The sequence below is a fragment of the Telopea speciosissima genome, chromosome 1, assembly GCF_018873765.1.
Source record: "Telopea speciosissima isolate NSW1024214 ecotype Mountain lineage chromosome 1, Tspe_v1, whole genome shotgun sequence".
Taxonomy (NCBI): Eukaryota; Viridiplantae; Streptophyta; class Magnoliopsida; order Proteales; family Proteaceae; genus Telopea; species Telopea speciosissima.
This window is the reverse complement of record NC_057916.1, coordinates 73,937,645-73,951,663: the sequence shown is the minus strand read 5'-3', so window position 1 is coordinate 73,951,663 and position 14,019 is coordinate 73,937,645. Positions and strand designations below refer to the sequence as shown.

General features: G+C 40.5%; 1 protein-coding gene across 2 annotated transcripts in view; it reads right to left on the bottom strand.

The window, feature by feature from the left end:
• The window catches only part of LOC122657415, a 25,070-nt gene extending 11,051 nt beyond the window's left edge, over window positions 1-14,019 (bottom strand). For both annotated transcript variants that reach the window (XM_043852123.1, XM_043852117.1), the window contains exons 1-3: window positions 13,635-14,019; window positions 13,436-13,514; window positions 6,084-6,152 (exon numbers count right to left, since the gene is read on the bottom strand). In XM_043852123.1, coding sequence (XP_043708058.1) covers window positions 6,084-6,152; window positions 13,436-13,514; window positions 13,635-13,972 — 486 coding nt within the window. In that variant the 5' untranslated portion in view covers window positions 13,973-14,019. The remainder of the gene's footprint in view (window positions 1-6,083; window positions 6,153-13,435; window positions 13,515-13,634) is intronic.

Genomic DNA, 14,019 nt, shown 5'->3' with positions numbered 1-14,019 from the left:
CGATCATGCTGGACAGGGTTATGAGCAATGCTAATGGCGGCTTTATTGTCACAATAAAGCATCATAGGAAGATGGACAGCAACACCGATATCCTGCAATAATCCTCTAAGCCACAGAAGTTCACAAATTCCTTGTGCCATTGCACGGAACTCGGCTTCAGCACTAGACCTTGCCACAACATTCTGCTTTTTGCTACACCATGTGACAAGGTTCCCACCCACAAAGGAACAGTAGCTAGAGATAGATTTCCTGTCAAGAGAACCAGCCCAATCGGCATCAGTATAGGCTTCAATCTTCAAGTGACCATTGAGAGATAAAAGGATTCCCTTTCCTGGAGTAGACTTTAAATACCTCAAAATATGACGAACTGCATCCATATGAGAGGAATAAGGATCATGCATGAACTGACTCACCAAACTTACAGCAACTGCAATGTCAGGGCGTGTGTTAGAAAGATAGATTAGTTTGCCCACTAATCGCTGATAAGTACCCTTGTCAACAGGCTCACCCTCTTTCTCCCTAAGTTTTGTAGTAGCTTCCATAGGAGTATCGGAAGGATGACAACCTAGCAGCCCTGTCTCAGTCAATAGATTAAGGACATATTTTCTTTGAGAAAGAAAGATGCCCTTTGAAGATCGAGCAACTTCTATCCCTAGAAAATATTTAAGAGGACCAAGATCTTTAACCTCAAACTCACGGCCAAGAAGAATTTTCAAATCCCTGATTGCAGCATCATCATTACCAGTGACCACAATATCATCCATATAGACTATGAGAAGAGTAACCTTGTTACCAAGCCGTTTGATAAACAAAGTGTGATCAGCATTGCTCTACTTGTAACCTGCTGAAATCATAGCCTTATGAAATCTGCCAAACCAAGCCCTAGGTGACTGCTTCAAACCATAAAGGGCACGCTTCAATTTACAAACCCTGCCCTTAGTCCTGTCATCAGAAAAACCTGGTGGAATGTCCATATATACCTCCTCCTCAAGCTCCCCATGGAGGAAGGCATTTTTGACATCTAACTGTTGAAGATCCCACCCAAGATTTGTAGTACAAGATAATAACACCCTGACGGTGTTGAGCTTTGCCACTGGTGCAAAGGTCTCCTGATAGTCAACTCCATAAGTCTGAGTGAACCCCTTTGCAACCAGATGTGCCTTATACCTATCCACCGAACCATCAGCCTTCTGTTTAACCACGAAGACCCATCTACATCCCACTGGTTTTTTCCCTGGAGGAAGAGCCACAAGATCCCACGTATTATTTTTGTGTAGTGCACTCATTTCTTCCAACATTACTGCCTTCTACTTTCCATCTGTAGATGCTTCCTGCCAATTTCTAGGAATCGAGATAGAGGAAAGAGAAGATATAAAAGCACGAAAAGAGGGAGAAAGGGAGTTATAAGAAACAAAATGAGATATGGGATGTAAAGTGCAAGTCCTAGTACCTTTGCGAAGTGCAATAGGTAGGTGGGAAGGAGATGGATTACCAGGAGATGTAGGATCCGTGTCCGGAGCGGCAATTGGATGGGTGCTGGTTCTACGATGGGATGCGTGCCCTCCGGTGGATCTGCCCCTTGTATAGGTGATCATGTTGGAGTTGTCAATTCTCTTCGAAATTCACCAATAGTTCTGCGGATGGAGTCAGCTTCCACTGAATAGGAACATTAACACCACTATTTTCTATGGTCTCCCCCTGTAAAGGATTCCCATTAGGTGAAGGAGGAACAGCCAGAGGTTGTTGGGCAGTCTCCAAAGTAGGATGGGAAGCATCCACAAAAGGCTGGGTAGCAGCCGTGGGTGGTAAAGAAGGTTGGGCAGCCGCCAGAGGAACCTCAGGTAGAGGAATCTCAAAGGACACATCTTCACTAGAACTCTCCCTCTGAAGAGGTGGCGAAGAATAATAAGAAAGGGACTCATGGAAAATAACATCCATACTAACCATGGTACGGCGGGAAGGGGGATGGTAGCATTTATAACCTTTCTGGGTCGGTGAATTACCCAAGAAAATACAACGGAGCCCCCGAGGCTCAAGTTTTCCTGGAGATCTTGTATCCCTAGCATAACACACACAATCAAACACCTTGGGCGGCACAATAAAGGAGGAATTACCCAGTAAAATATCAGAGGGGCTACGGGAGGTAAGAACCCTAGAGGGTAGCCTATTGATGAGATAGGCCGCAGTAAGGACCGCATCCCCCCAATATTGAGACGGGATATCCTCTCAAACATCAAAGCCCTAGCCATTTCTAACAAGTGGCGATTTTTTCTTTCCGCCACACCATTTTGGGCAGGGGTATCAACACAACTAGTTTGATGAATGATTCCATAATCCGTCAAATATTTTTGAAATTGGGATTCTGCATACTCTGTTCCATTATCACTTCGCAATACTTTAAGAGTAGCCTGGAACTGAGTTTGGACCATTTTATGAAAGTGATGAAAACATGAAAAAACTTGGTTTTTTGTGTGCAAAGGATACACCCAGGTGTTCCGAGAATGACAATCAATGAAAGAGACAAACCAACGATGACCAGAAATAGATGGTTTACGACTAGGACCCCAAACGTCAAAATGTACTAATTGAAAACAAGAAGAACTCCTTTTATTTGAAATTGGATAAGTTGAACGTGTCTGTTTGGCCAGAACACAAGCCTCACAAAAAAAATCATCCTTAGTACGAAGGGTGACCAAACGAGGAAATAAATGAGCTAAAATTCCTAAAGGGGGGTGACCTAACCGAGAGTGCCACTAGGAGAGTTCAGAAGAGACCAAGGAGTTCTGATGCAGCGGAGAAGGTGGTGGTGGAGAGAAGCGTCCGTCATCAAGCAGGTACAGTCCACCGTGCACTTTACCCAATCCAATCGTCTTCCCAGAGTCCAGATCCTGAAACACACAATGAGAAGGGAAAAAAATGACTTTGCAGTTTAGATCACGAGTAATACTACTAATTGAAAGAAGGTTAGGAGTAAAATTAGGAATGTGCAAAACAGAAGACAAGGGAAGAGAGGAAGTGCAGTTGATGATTCCTTTTCCAAATATGGAAGAAAGGGAACCATCAGCCACTTTGACCTTATCTTTCCCAGAAGTGGGAGAATATCTGTGAAACAGACTAGAGGAACCGGTCATATGATCTGTAGCTCCAGAATCTATGATCCAAGGATGGGAAGCCACAGAAGCACAATGACCTCCAAATGAAATACCTGACCGGGCAAAGTATGAACCTGAAGGAGCTGAAGAATTGGCAGTGGCTGATGTAGTAGAAGCAGCAGCAGCAGCAAAAGACCTTAGCATACGTAGGAGTGCCTGTAGATCATCCTGGGATAGACCAGTGTCAGTAGCAGGAGCTGCAGTAACAGTCTCAGTCTGATGGGCCTTGGTCTTTGTCTTTATCTTTGTCTTGGCAGCCCTTTTAGCTTCAAAATCAGCCGGTTTCCCATGAAGTTTCCAGCACTTCTCCCTGGTGTGGTAAGGTTTGTGACAGTACTCACAAACAACAGACCCTGTAGTAGAATCACCAAGAGAAGCAATGCCACTAGGTGCAAGAGTGGCAGGGGCAGCAGCCTGGAGAGCTGATCTGTCAGTAATAGGAGGGTGCAACATGGCAGCCCTACGGTTTTCTTCAGAGGAGACCAGGGCATATGACTGTTCAAGTGTGGGAAAAGGCTTGTGACCCAACACTTGAACCCAAATCTGATCATACTCCACATTTAATCCTGCCAAGAAATCATAAACCCTGATCTTGTCCATGTGTTGCTTATAAGAAGTAATATCTGCAGCTGTACTTGGGTGAAAATCAGAAAAATGGTCCAATTGCTGCCAAAGGCTGCGCAAGGTAGCATAGTATTTGGAGACTGTCAATTCTCCCTGAGTAGTGTGAAGGACCTTCTTCCTGATTTCATATACCTGGGCATCATTGCCTAGCTATCCATAAGTCTCCTTGCAAGCAGCCCAAATTTCCGAGGCTGTATCAAGGAGAAGAAAATTGTGCTGTAGATCTGTAACCATAGAACCAATCAAGTAGGACATAAGAACTCCATTGTTGGCAAGCCACTTGTCTTGAGCAGCCCCAACCTCAGTAGGCATAGCAGTGGATCCCCTAATATGACCAGTAAGGCCACGGCCAGCAATGGCAAAGGAGGCAGACCTAGACCAAAGTAGGTAATTGGTGCCATCCAACTTGATTGGATTTGGAGAGAAAGTATGATACTCTGGTTTGCTGTTTCCATCACCAACAGAAGTAGCAGTCGAATCCACAGAGTCACCCATGGAGACAGTGAAGAATCCCAAATTGTAGAAGGGGGCTGTTGTGAAGAGAAAACCAAGAACCCCTCCAAGTTAAGGGCTGAAACAAGGATGAAAGCCTCTTATAATGAAGGAATAAGTGTCTCCAAGAATCAGCAACAGCAGCCAGAGAAAACCTTGAGATCGATATTTTCAGGGTTTTGAAAAAAAACCTGAAATTGCTGAAATCGATAAGATGATGTGAGGCCTGAAAAGTGACTGTATGAGGCTGAAATTGCAGTCGAAGGACTCTTGAACAGATGTGAAGCACTCCTCAAAAAATCAGAATTAACTGATAAGTGGAACCCCAAGATCGACAATTGTCAGGGTTTTGAAAAAAACCCTGAAAGTGTGAAGAGATATCGATCTTGAGGGCTGGAACTTGATGTAGCTTGATGTAGGTGCTGGAATACTGATCTGCCGCAGGTCTGAAGCTCCAATATAGTGAACAAAGTCCTTGTAATATAGTGTGGATCTGTCCAATGAAGGCTGAAGTCTTCAATATTCGCAGCAAAGGAGGGCAGCACCTTATCGATCAAATCTTCATATCATGGAGTGAGGTAACAAAGGAGGGCAGCAGCTGGATCAATAGATCACCTCATCAGTGCTGCCCTATGGGACAAAGAAGAACAAAGCAAAACAAAGGAAAGAAGAGAAGAGAAGAGAACAGGAGAGAGATCGAGAATTAGAGAAGGGGAGGGAATCGTGGATGGTTCTAATTCATAACCAGCTTTGATACCATGTTAAGTGGATCTGAATTAGAACTCTATGCTTTGATGATTAATGTATCCTAAGCACTTCTATATTTATAATCATAATGAATAATTAACACTTAGTACATTAGCAATGTGGGACTAAACCACATATACCGAAATAACAAAATAACAAAATAAAGAGGGTATAAGGGTCAGAATACCCCCACGGTATTCTGGCCATATATCTAACAGTAAGAGATCGAATGCGAGAAGGGGTCTTCAGCACCTGTATGAAGCTTGATAGCAGCAGTCCATTGTCGCAGAAGGTCTCCAATATAAGGAGAAACAGTCCCAATAAATCACAGGGCCTGATCTTCAGAAAAAAATTGGAAACTCCAATTACCGCAAGAGAGAACCAGCAGCAGCCATCGAACAGGAATAATAGGTCATGAAAAAAGAAAAAAAGAGGTGGGAAGAAGGCAGCAACTAGATCATCTGATCACCTCTACAGTGCTGCCCTTAGAGAAGGAGAAGAAGCAAAGAGAAGGGGGAGAAAAAAAATCGAGAGGGAAGGGAAAGAGAAGATAACACGATGGGAGGGAGGGGGGTTTTGAAAACAGATCAATGATATCGTGGCTCTGATGCCATGTTAACAAAACATAATTGATTAATGCTCAAGTGAATCAATATGATTCCCTAAGCCCTTTATTTATACTAATAAAACAGAATTTCATGGACATATATGCCCCTACATAACCGACATAGTATAAACAAAGGAAAAGAAAGAATAAACATAAGAGAATAAAACAAAAGGAGGAAAGGACCAGAATACCCCTACGGTATGGTATTCTGGCCTATATATCTAACAATAACACAATGCAAGTCCTACTTTTACAGGATCCCAGGAGGGTTTCAATTGGAGAAGGTCCTAGCCTTGGTCATTTTCGCACAAAGTAGCTTCTCACAGACTCATTACCACTGTCTTCATGCTGACAGCCCTCAGTTTTTAGCATTGCGCCAAGCGAGCCACTTAAGCATTTAAAAAATGGTTCATGCAAAATTCTAGGCATTTCCTTGAACAAAGTAAAGATGAGTTGGTTACCTCAAGAGACTCAGAGTTATAGAAGAAATGCCATGTGCATGCACAAAATGCTCCGCCAAGCAGGGGTACCTATGTCATAAAACATTACATGAGGGTAAAGCTCCAAAAAGAAATAAATAACACTTACAAGTTACAGCATCTTCCATTTCTTTCCTTTATCCCGTTATTTATAACCTTTGACAATTATTAATATTATCGCCGCTTTGATACATATCATAACTTTACTTCCTCCCCCACCCCCCGTTATGATATTATCGCCGCTTTGATACATATCATAACTTTACTTCCTCCCCCACCCCCCGTTATGATATAAAGGGAAGAGAGAGATATATATATAGAGAGAGAAATCTCTGTGGGCTGCTATGTGGCAGCTGAGCTGGCACCAGAACCTTGTAGACCTATTATTAATGTCAGACTCTGGCCATGAGGCAAGTTTCAACCCAAATATAGAATTCTATACAAAGAAATAAAGGTTCTAAACAAGGGAAAAACAATGTAACAAAGTTACATTTAGCCCATTACCATATTACAACCTTCTGCCACATGGCCAGACAGGTGGGTCCATGTGATAAGAGGACATTGTGGCCATCTTAATGGTCAAATTTTATCTTCAGACATGTATGAGAAGTGCCACAAAAATGAGTTCAAAGTGAGAAAAGGTTCCAAAAATGCCACTAGATTCCATTACCATGAATTGGTAATATTATGCTTTTTCCCATAGACCACATGGCAAGAAATTGTAATTTGGTGATGGGCCAAATGTAACCAAACTTTGTGATGTAGATCACAGGTCCATGTGTAGCCGCAAAAGCAAGCCCCAAAACCAGCCCAGTGTAGTTGTGGGATTCAACTGCTGTGGGAGGCAGCCTGGTCTGATGATGTGGCAAGTTTTTGTTGGTTCAATGGAGCATCACATAAGGCAACCCCAGTCCAGATAGAAGCATGAAGAAGAGAAGGAGATAATTTAGGATTATTTTCTTTATTTATCTACCCAGCTTTGGTGGGCCCAAGATGCATGGAGTACTTTGAATCCAAGAAGGTTGCTGCCTTGCGTGAAGTTTTAGAAGTTTATTATTTTAGTTATTTTCTTTTTCCATGTAATGATTAATAGGCTAGTTTCCAATGAGGAATAGGAGTTTTATTTGATTTGGATTTGTAATGGGTAGTTTCTATTTTTAGGATTTTTTATTTGTTAGTTAATTAGATTTCTATTAGGATTTTATTTTATCTCTAGAAGACTTTGATGTAATCGATTTGAAGTTTATAAATAAAGAAAAAAAAAAAAAAAAGGCAGAAAATACCCAAGTCGAGTCGAGTTTGAGAAAAAAAGAATGAGCTTGATTGAAGCCATTAATGGTTGTGAGAGGCTCAATACAAATTATCCTTCTTCTGTCCTATCTTCTATTTTTTTTTTTTTTTTTTTTTTATAATTTTCATTGTATGATCTGCTACAAGTTCATCAATTGTTGCCCAGTTTTTGAAGACCAAATCAGCATTAAACTTAGTTCAAGAAGATCCTGTCGGGGGCTAGGTCCTTCGTGATCCAGCTTTTACATTGCTTTGTTACAAATTGACATGATTTTTCCTATGTAGGGCATGATTTAGGAGGTAATATTATGTGTTTTCCCATTGAGAAAAAGTTGGTTACAGCAATAATTTTGGGAACAATTGGACCATTGAAAAATAAAGGGAAACAGTAAAAACATGGGGGTAATATGATTGAGATGAACCGCAAAATTGACACATGTTTGATCTAGACCATAATCAATCTATCCAAAAGGAAAAATAACTGATGCAAACCTCAAGGGGTAAGCAAGCCAAGATCGAATCTGGAAGAGAATAGGGGTAGGTGTTGGACAGCTTGGGTCAAATTTGGTTTAGTTCTGATCCTGTTGTGTTGGTGTTTGAATGATGAAGGTTGTAATGGTGCACAAATGGTGATGGATGCTGAATGCTGAATGCTGAAATAGTAAGATAACTTCGGCAAGCTAGAGTCTCACTAGTTGCCCAGCCATAGGAGTCCCACCTAGGCCCGCTGTAGGAATCTCACCTAAGCCCTCTTGAGTCACAAGAAAATACTCAGATAGTTTGCTGTAAAAGTTCGTTGGGTGTCTTTGAGAGCAGCCAATGGTTTGCATTATAAAAGGGGGGAGGGGGGAGGCTTAAAAAGCCTTAAGTACATCAAGTAGCATTATAGTAGACTCTTAGAATTCCAAAGCCCCTTTGGAATTCCCCATAAATAGATAACAAATCCTAGACATAGAAATCTGCCACCAAAACATAGAAAACTGTTCCCAAGAAAGTCAAAGTGAAAAGACCAAAGCTAAATTAAAACTTAGCACTGGACTCTTTGACTACTACTTAGAAGACTGAAAAGACTAATTAATATTACCTAGGAAAATAAACCCACTACATTAATCAACCTAGGAATGAAAATAAGCTACTACTAAGCCTAATCCTGTATGCCTTCCTCGTACCCACATTTTAGGCCCATTAAAGTGACTCGTTACAAAGAAAACACATGGAATCAAAGGCCTAATGCATACATAACCTCACCTAAGGCTTATTTCCAATAAAATATGCCCATTATGTGACTTATTGGCATCAATAACCAAACCAAATATCCACGTGGCAGAAAACCACAGGCCGTGGACACTGGACAGAAGCCATATACATACCCTCTTCCCCTCCCCCTTTGTAGGCTTCGCATTGTTCATGGTTCATCAGGTTTTTATTTCATAAACTTTTGACTTGTCAAAAAGGGGGGAAGGGGGGGGGAAGAACCATCCTGTTAGTTACAGAAACACACTTAGTAATGTGCTCAAAAGTTCAAGTATTCTATAAGAAGTTTATATCAAAGAAAACAGATCAAAAAAAATAACCCTAAGAATCAAACCCTGAAAAGAGATAATCCTATTACCACCCTCTTAAAAACCCTCCCCCTTTAAGCTGAAGATTATAAATCTGTCATACCCAGCTTGTTAAAGAGATGTGAATAAAAGCTCTGCAACCTCCATGACGAAGATGTCTCACAAGGACTATGTGCAGTTGATGCAGATAAAACAAGGAAATGGGCTTACTTTAGTGGAAATAAGCCTTCTTTGGTCCAATGGGTTTTTAGGCCACTTTAATGGGACTAAAACAGGGGTAGGAGGAATGAATACGAGATTTATTAAATACTTAAGTCGTGGGGTCTAGTTAGAGTCCTATTACTTTATTTTTAATTGTTATTAAAGTATTTTAGTCGGATGGATTAGGTCTCTATGAGTCCATCCTTCTTTCAAGTTGTTTTCTTCATTATTCTATAATATTCTAGTCAGTTAAGACCACCACCAAGGTAAGCTATTGTAGGAGGAGTTTTAGGCTTAGTCTGAGTTGGCTTTTGACTCTTTTATATAAGGTTGTAAGGGGCCTCACCCCTACACATGAATTTGATGAATGAAAGTTGGTTTTTCGCCTTTGGTTTCGTGGTGATTCAGAATGATCCTAGCCATTGTAATTCAGTAGGATCCGTATTCCCTAGTGGTGATTACAAGGTTAGGGTACTGGTGGTGACTCCTGGTCATATCTTTTTAATCGTTTATTTATTTCTTTTCTTCCCACAATGACATGCCAGTTTGAGTTCCTGTGCAAGGCATAAAAATTCTGCAATCGAATTCTCTGGTTTTCTAGGTTTTAAGAATCCTAGCCTTAGAAGGATACTCTCATTACCTCAAATTTGTCCGTCAGATTCAGATCATATTTTAGCTTGTATTATTTTTTCGATTAAAATTCCAAGCTGATGAGCTGATCGGAATTGTTTAAATCAAGTTATCTGGTTTTCTTTAAAACCTAGTTTGTCCTTTTTCCTGTGATCCTTTTGCAATCTAATCTCCCACTGGATTTACCTTGGTTTGAGTTTAGCCCTGCATTAGTTGTTCATTACAGATGCTACCTTCTTCCTACAAAATCTGCAAATAACTTTCAATACATTTGTCCTTTTAGTGTTGTGTTGTGTTGGAAGAACATATAAAAAAATCCTGATAATTGAAACAGCACTTTGACTGTAATTCAACCTAGATCTAATCCCAAAAAATATGAGCAGAAGCTCTCATGTACCATTGTGTGAACTCTGTCCTTAGACTAACTTGGAGCCATGTAAATTAAGCTTCAAATCTATAGATTCAGAAGGCTGATAAATTACTACCTGAGGTAGCAACAACACAGAGTATCTTTAATCATGCCGGTCGCAAAGCAGTAATTGTAGCATCTGGATGAACTGGAAGAATCCGTGGCTGATGACCATACTTATCCCAATATGGCTCCACAACAAAGCTAGTGGCTACTTTGCCCAGACAAATTGCACTTCTCATAGACATCCCAACTTGACCTCAATCATTGGTACTATGTTTTGAAAACAATACTCAGACAAGTTTGAGAATTCCAGATACATGTTTCCAATTAGCTTCACCATTATAATTTGAAAGAAATAGAAGTCTCAGAAGAAATAGTTTAGCATCTTTATATATTCTTATTTTTGTGGTAGACAGCATCTTTATATTGTTGGTAACTCAAAAGTGATGTCTTCTCTTTCAACTCGTATTTAAGGATTTTAAAGTGGAGGATAATTTTGCTCATTCATTCCACTAATGGATTTTACTTTGCTGGTGTAAATTAAGCTCTGTTTGGTGGTTCGTCTCAAGGTGATTGATGTCTCTACATATTAAATGCCTATATCGGTATATTCATGAGTTTTTAGTCTGTCATAGGATACAACTAAATTAAGCAATAAATTCAACCAGAGCAATCTTGTAATGTAGTCCTAGGTAGGAGTAGTCCCACTAGGAACCAGGGTAATAGGATCACCAAACAAGGCTGGCCGATTGGGAGAGCTTAGGCTAATTAGGGCAGAATTAGGGTTAGGGTTAGGGTTTTGAGCTAGGGTTTTATTTGGTAATGATGTGCAGGTTTTTATGAGTCTATTGGTGTAGGTTTGGATTGATTTGGATGAAGTTGGAAATATAGGGTTTCGGGTTACAGGCCTTGTAAAAATGGAGAGTTTTTAGGATCTAGGGTTTAGGGGTGGATTTTGGGAAAGGGGTTTATAGGGTATTAATGGGCAGGTCTAGGGGGTTATTTTGGTATAAAGAAGTTAGGGTTTGGATGAGTTACGAAATTCTGCAATTTATGGCAGAATTGGATCTAGGGTTTTGATGGACAGATTGGGCTGCAACTGAGATCGAGTGGAGGGATAAGGCTGGACAGATTTTTAGAGTGAGGCTAGGGTTATGGGAATCGATTAGGGTTAAGTAGAGGATTAAGAAGAGGAATTAAATTGCAGAATTATAAAACTACTTACTTGAATTAATACTGATCTCCAACAGTAGCAGATTGAAGAAAAGCTAAGAGAGGACCTCCCGATCTACAAGATGCAAGGAGTCACTGGGGATTCCAGTACTTCAACCTTGATATTACTCACAAGGGGGGGTCTTGATATGACACACAAGACAGTCTCTGAAGAGAGAAGCAGCAGCAGCAAAGACAACAGCAAAACAATATTTTTTACTAATCAAATTCGTATCTAATGCTGGCCTCCCTTACAAACTTATATAGAAGACTAAAAAATAAACTTAGACATTAAAAAACAATGGCCTAACCTTATCCCTAACCTATTAGGAAACTTAAACTGACTAGGAAACTAGAATACCAAAGGAAATAGACTCAAAACATGGCTAGACTTATAGAGTTCTAATCCAGCCCAACTTACATCATATGACCACTTAAGTTGTCACATGACCACTTAACCAAGTCAAATGATCACTTAAATTGAACCAATTGGATGCAACCAATTTGACCGGTTCAATTAAAAAACATAAAAATAAACAAAGTATTGGGCTAATCCCGTATGCAACCTATGTACCCCTAGTTTGGGCTAATTAAAGTGGCTTAATACATAAAAAACCCTTGGGAACAAAGGCCCAACATGTATATAACCCAACCCTAGGTCTATTTCTAAAGAAATGAGCCAATTTCTATGATGAACCTGCATCATCTTGCTTTGATTTGACTTTCCCCGTTCTCTTTTCTATTTTCTTTTTAATAAATATCTACATACTTCTACCATTACTAAGTCTAAGAAAATACGAGAAATCAAATAGAAGGCACAAAATCATGCTACTTCAGGGTATCCAGAATGCTTTTTGATATATCAATACCATACAATAGATTAAGATGTAGATGAAGAAAAACTAGCTAAACAGATTTCAATTAGTGCCTCACGAATGAAAAGTTGGGGAATGGGGATACCAAGAAAAGGTATTGTGTTTGGCCGTAAAGGACCACAAGTTCAACACTACTTTTCTACCTTAGAATTGATGGGCATGACCAATCTGGAATGGAGGAATACCAAAAGTAAATTTCATTTACTGAAGAGCTATTTACACAAGAACAAGAATGGGGATCAGCCTGGGTATGTATCAAAGAATGAGATACAATTTGACCCCCCACACTAGTATGTGAGGACATGTATTCAGTATGAGTAAGGAGAATTGGCTAAACTGTGTCCAACCCCCTTGGGGGTGGAGGGGTGGTAGGTGGACAGGGTCACTGATAATCACTATTCCTTTCACGATTGGATTCAAGTGCCTGTGATACACGTCCATTTTTCATATTCATATCTCATACCCATAATCAGGTCTGGTTGTGCCAACATATGTACTCTAATGGTACACAGAGTGTCCAGGTAATAGAGCTCAAGAGAGAAATGGGTTATTAGATGCTTATCAGATCTTCGGGAGGGAAATACTGACTTCAGTTCAGTTTCTACTGGCTGGTTTATCTATGGATTTAGCCTTGTTATGGTGAACCATGTGCATCTTCTTTTTTTTTTTTTGGTGTTATTGTTTTGCTATATATTTTCCCATATTTGCTTGTATTTGCTTCACACTCATTGCGGTTGAGGACACTAAACTGGATTGAATGCCATTGGGTGTTTGACTTTGGCAACTATATTTGTTGTTGCCAGCTTGTTGCGAGAGCCTAGCAGCTACATGATGGCTGGCAACTAAAATTACGCACATGAAGCAGCAAAATGCAGTAAGAGCCAGAAGGAACAATACAGAACTAAACAGTTATTGACACAGTAAGGCCAAATCAGCCGCCCGTACGTGACATAAACATGGATAGAACTCATGAATACTGACGTAATTACAGATCTTTTCCTTCAAATAATTAAATGGCATGACTAGAGATTGATCAACATCTCAAATTTCAGAGGGAGAACTTCAAGTAACAATCGAGTTTGTGTCAAAAAGCAAACTGAGAAAACCTAAAACATTAAACGTAGAAATGCAGGATGTGTATGTCTAACTTACCATACCCCAAGAAAGCCCCTTCCAAGATTCATTCCCAGGTTTCTCTCCATATTGCCACACCAGAACCATTGCTGTAATCCTGATTAAGAGGGAACATAAGAACTAGTGAGGACAAATTCAAACACGAAAAGAAATAATCCAATACAGCACAGAAGCAACAAGGTCATTAAAAAACTATAGAGGATGTCCTCAGTCTCACCATTCGACGACGCTGGAGACATGAATAGCCCAGGTAGGTAGAGAGAGCGCATTATCGGGTTCACTGAGCCGCAACGTGCTACCCCACAAAGGGAATTCAGCAGCAGAAGCAGATCCACCAAGGGTTAGGGCGAAACCTACCCCTATGAGAGCTGCTAAGGCCCTTTGGTTCCGCAAGACATTACCGACAATAGCTTTCAAAGGCTTCTTAGTTTTACAACAAGTGGTCGACAATGGCGAAATGTGAGCTGAAGTTCGTTGGACTGACGAGCTGATTGTTCGTAACTGTCGGTACGGTGCAAATATTTCGGAAGAGAGCAAGAATGTTGCTGTTGCCATGGCTGAAAAGCCGACAGCTTGCACAAACCAGGACAGTACGGGTTGGG